At 52.7% G+C, this 4,491-nt stretch overlaps 1 protein-coding gene across 1 annotated transcript in view; it reads left to right on the top strand.

Annotated features, from left to right (window-relative positions):
• The first annotated feature begins 519 nt into the window (after window positions 1–519).
• The window catches only part of shc2 (SHC (Src homology 2 domain containing) transforming protein 2), an 18,544-nt gene continuing 14,572 nt past the window's right edge, over window positions 520–4,491 (top strand). The window contains exon 1 of the mRNA XM_030783575.1: window positions 520–1,354. Within this exon, the coding sequence (XP_030639435.1) occupies window positions 620–1,354 (735 nt within the window). The 5' untranslated portion in view covers window positions 520–619. The remainder of the gene's footprint in view (window positions 1,355–4,491) is intronic.

Here is a 4,491-nt window from a genome sequence, read left to right as displayed (position 1 = left end):
TGTGTTTCCCTGTGAGAAGTGTGTGTGTGTGTGTGTGTGTGTGTTTGTTTTGCTGTTGGCTGGCTGGTGGTAGGAGGCTCCTCTGGGCAGATGTGCGTTAGCTAATATCCCCCGAGAGCGGCAGCAGCTCCTGCTGGGCAGGGCTAATCGACCAACAATAATACTATGACATCACCAAGAAAGAGGAGAGAGAGAGGGAGAGAGAGAGAGAGAGAGGGATAAAGGAAGGGAGGGAGTGAGTGAGTGAGCAAGGGAGAGGACCAGCTGTCAGAGACCACAGAGAGAGAGAGAGAGAGAGAGAAGGAGAGAGGGAGAAAGAGAGAGAGGGAGAGAGAAGGAGCTGGCGTGTGTGAGAGAGAAGAGGACGAGACTTCACTGCGATCATTCAGCTAAGACGAGGCATCTCTTTCCCCCGAGCAGAATTTTTGCAGATTTTTCTCCCTCTCCCTCTCTCTCCTATTGCATACCCCCCTCCTTTACCCCTTCCCTCCCCCCCTCCTTTCCCCTCTCTCTCCCCCCCTCACCCGGTCCTCCTGCTGCTGTTGAGACCCCCCTCCTCCTCCTCCTCCTTCTCCTCCTCCCCACCTTGCGTTCCGTGCTCTGGTTCATTTCTCCGGGCATGCTACTTAAGCCAAAGTATGGCCGCTTTCGCAACGATTCCGTGACCTCCTCTGACGACCTCCTCCAGAGTGTAGCCATGAGCGGGAAGGTGAGCGCCTCCCCGGTCGTCCCGTCCCCCCCGCCGGTCCTGCAGCTGGACCGGGAGCCCGCCGGCCCGGCCGCGCCGCCGGCCCAGGCTTTGGCCGACTCTCCCTCCCTGGACGGGGAGCAGGACGGAACCACCACCTTCTGCATGCTCATCCCCAAAATGCCCCAGTGGAAGTTCTCCAACTCGCTGCTCAGCCGCAGCCCCTCCAACTCCAGCTCCAGCTCCAGCTCCAGCAAGGACTCCGGCGGGGGCAAGGCGTCCGCCCAGGGGGGGTCCTCTGAACCCGCGGCGGGGGCTGCCGCCGTCGTCGCCGCCGCCGCCAGCGGCCCCGTGGCCAGCTTGGCGGCGGTTCTCAACTCTTGTGACCCTGTTTGCGTCACCCCCTGTTCCCTACAGGCGATCAGCAGGCACAGGGCCGCGGCCGGGTCGTCGGGCAGTCGAAGGGGGAGCGGGGCAGGGGTGACGGAGGCCACGGGGAGCCCCGGAGGCTCCAGGACAGGGATGAATCGCAGGGGAAGGGTGGAGGGCATGTGGCTGGGCGGAGAGGATTTTAACCAGAAAGGAAGTTTCATCCACAAACCGTCCCAGGGATGGCTACACCCAGACAAGAAAATCAGCACCGCTGGAGCCTCTTATATCATCAGGGTGAGTCCGTTACTTCACCGCACTAAAAATGTCAACGTACGCTCCTCTGTTGATCCAACTAGATCTGTTTAAACGGGTTAAGAGATTCCTCTTTTCACAGAGAAACAGCCCGCGTACAGACAGGCTTGTGTGACGTATACTGTTAGGCATAACACACTCATGACACTTATTCACATACGCAGGTTTGTGTTTTTGTTGCTCTCCGAGACGTAGGAGGGATGTTTGTGTTAGTATTCATAGCAGTAAATCTCACAATCTGTTTCCCTTTGTGTGTGTCTGTGTGTGTGCCTGTGTGTGTCTGTGCATGCGCTCTTTAAACAAAGAATATAAGCTTGCTTAAGGAGACGCGGGCATTAGCAACATAACAGATTAGCAAATTAACAAATAACATTTTGAATCGGAAGGAACGGAAGAAATGGGATTCTCGCCCGCTCGAGAACTGAGCGGTGTTCCTGGACCAGATGCGTTATCTGAGTGTAAACGGCAGAATCCATAAATCTGATCCAGATATCACGCTATAATACAACGCGAAGCGAACGCGTCAGCTGGGGAAGGCAAAGAGAGAAAGGCGATGGGAGACATGGAGGGAGGGGGGACAGATGTCTAATATGGGCTGAATATGGTGTAATTGACTTGAATTACGAGTCTGGCAGAAGGCCAAGTCAGTCACACATTCAGTTCAACTCCTGTAAAGCAGAAATCTGTTAAGTATTAAAATAAGCAGTCCCAGGCTCCAGCTCTTTACATTGTACGCGTTTGTACCGAAATACAATTAGGAACAAAAATGCTAGTTGTGTTTGGGGTTTTTTTGTTGTTGTTGTTTTCTCTCTCTCACAGTCAGATTTCACTCTAAATTTTGAAATGAAAATTTCTATTGTTGCCCATGAGAGACAACAGAGAGGTGCTACGCCGAAATAGGCCCAAGCGTAGCCTAGAAAGCACTAGCACACTCAGCCCCATCTTAGCTCAGGAAACGAAGGGGGCCCGCGAGACGCCGTGAGGAACGCGATTCGCATTCGCCCTGCGATAAACCGCCCTCGAAATTTTTCCCTCTTGAGTTCTCTTGAGTGTGTGTTTATGGCCCATAAAGGGTTACGCGTGAAGACAGAAAAGCCGCTTGACGTCAATATCAATGAACTTCCCTGTGACGACTCCCCACCCTTTACCCCCCCCCCCCCCCCCACCTCAGACCATCACCCTCGCTCTCCCACCCACCCACCCCCCCGCACCACCACCTCCTCCTCCACCACCACTGTCCTCGACCCCTCTGTCGTCGTGACGACATGGCTATCTGCAGGGCCGCCCGGGCTCCGGCATGCATGCCTAATCTTATTACACAGGAAACCCACTCATTCTTTTATTCAATTATGCTTAATTACAGATATTTGTGTCACATGGTGCTTGCTGAGGAGTCAGGGCAAGAGTGTGTGAGTGCGTGAGAGAGAGAGAGAGAGAGAGAGACAGACTGTGTGTGTGTGTGTGTGTGTGTTGGGGGGTGGCCGGAGGCAACTAGCCGTTGTATACAGAGAGTTTCAGAAATGATATGTATGTAGGGATTTCCCTCGACAGGCCGTCTCACACACGTGTTTCTTCACACATTCTGACTTCGGGCAAGCGCTGAGCGTACCCCAAACGTTTTGGTAAACGTTTAAAACACAGGCAGTCTCCAGGAGCCCTGGAGCCCGTGAAGTGGAACCCTGTGTGTTATGCCCGTGGAGCGTGAGCAGTCTGTGTGTTATGCCCGTGGAGCGTGAGCAGTCTGTGTGTTATGCGTCTGGGGGCATGAGGCTGGAGGTGGACGTGCCGTTACTGCTCAGTCGTCGTGGTCGTGGTCGTCGTGGTTCCTCGTTTTAGGTCGTGAGATTGTGAAAATATTACAGCACCCTAGTGTGCACGGGAAATTTTGCTGTCATCAGCACAGGCACACTCTCTCTCTCTCTCTCTCTCTCTCTCTGTCTCTCTGTCTGTCTCTCTCTCTCTCTCTTTCACTGTCTCTCTCTCTCTCTCTCTCTTTCACTTGCTGCTGAAGCAACTAAAGCCTTGGTACTCATTTCCTCTCAGACACACTGAGGTTCCTGGCCCCCACCCGAGTGTCAGAGTGACAGTGACAGAGTGGCTGGTGAGTGCTTGTATTTCCCCACCTTTGCCACATCCTCACACCGTGGCCCTCAAACAAGCGAAAAAGCCTTCCGTCTGCCGAGAGAGCCTTCCGTATGCCCTGAGCCTCTGCCGTGAGTCCGACGGGGCAGGCGTGAGCTAACGGTTTCCCTGTCCAGCTCGTCTGCATTACAACGAGAGCATGGCTGGGTTAGCAAAATTTGACAGGGATTCTTCGTCGACAACTGCGTGTCCCGCAGGGTCACTGAGGTGGTGGAGGAGGTGTAGGTGGTGGAGGAGAGGACAATATGTGTTTCAGAGGAAAGGGGGAAAAACAAGGGTGGCTGTTTATTTTTTTTTTTTTTGCATAGCCTACTTCTTCTGTTTCTTGGAAGGATTTTTTCCCGGGTTTCAGGAACCAGCAAATTATGCCATTTGCCGCAGGCACAGAGAGAGAGAGAGAGAGAGGGAGGGAGGGAGAGAGGGAGAGAGAGAGAGAGAGGAGTCATTTCTCTGATGGAATATTTCCCTGCCTTGTCCTAATCTTGTTAAAACTATCATTTGGATTTGAGGGATGGGTTCCCTGCCTGTCTGAGAGAATAAGAGGAGAGGCAGTCACAGCACCACAGGGGCGTTTGTCAGAAAAATGAAGAATGAAGCCGTTAACTGATAATGAGTTTATAGATGAAGATGTTTGATGATCCTCTCAGATCACACGTGGTTTCAATTTTTGCTCTTGGTGACCTTTCTACGAACAGACTGACAGATTTTTTAAGGTGCTAAAGAGTGAAATAGAGTAGGAAATGTGTGTGTGTGTGTAGTGTGTGTGGTGTGTGTAGTGTATGTGTGTGTGTGTGTGTGTGTGTGTGTGGTGTGTGTAGTGCGTGTGTGTGTCTGTGTGTGTGGTGTGTGTGTGTGGTGTGTGTGTGTGTGTGTGTGTGTGCAGTGTGTGTAGTGTGTGTGTAGTGTGTGTGTGTGTGTGTGTGTGTGCAGTGTGTGAGTGTGTATATGTGTGTGTGTGTAGTGTGTGTGTGTGTGTG

Source organism: Chanos chanos, chromosome 9, assembly GCF_902362185.1.
Source record: "Chanos chanos chromosome 9, fChaCha1.1, whole genome shotgun sequence".
NCBI classification, from domain to species: Eukaryota; Metazoa; Chordata; class Actinopteri; order Gonorynchiformes; family Chanidae; genus Chanos; species Chanos chanos.
The sequence above is the reverse complement of the archived record's forward strand: the minus strand, read 5'-3'. Positions and strand labels throughout refer to the sequence as shown.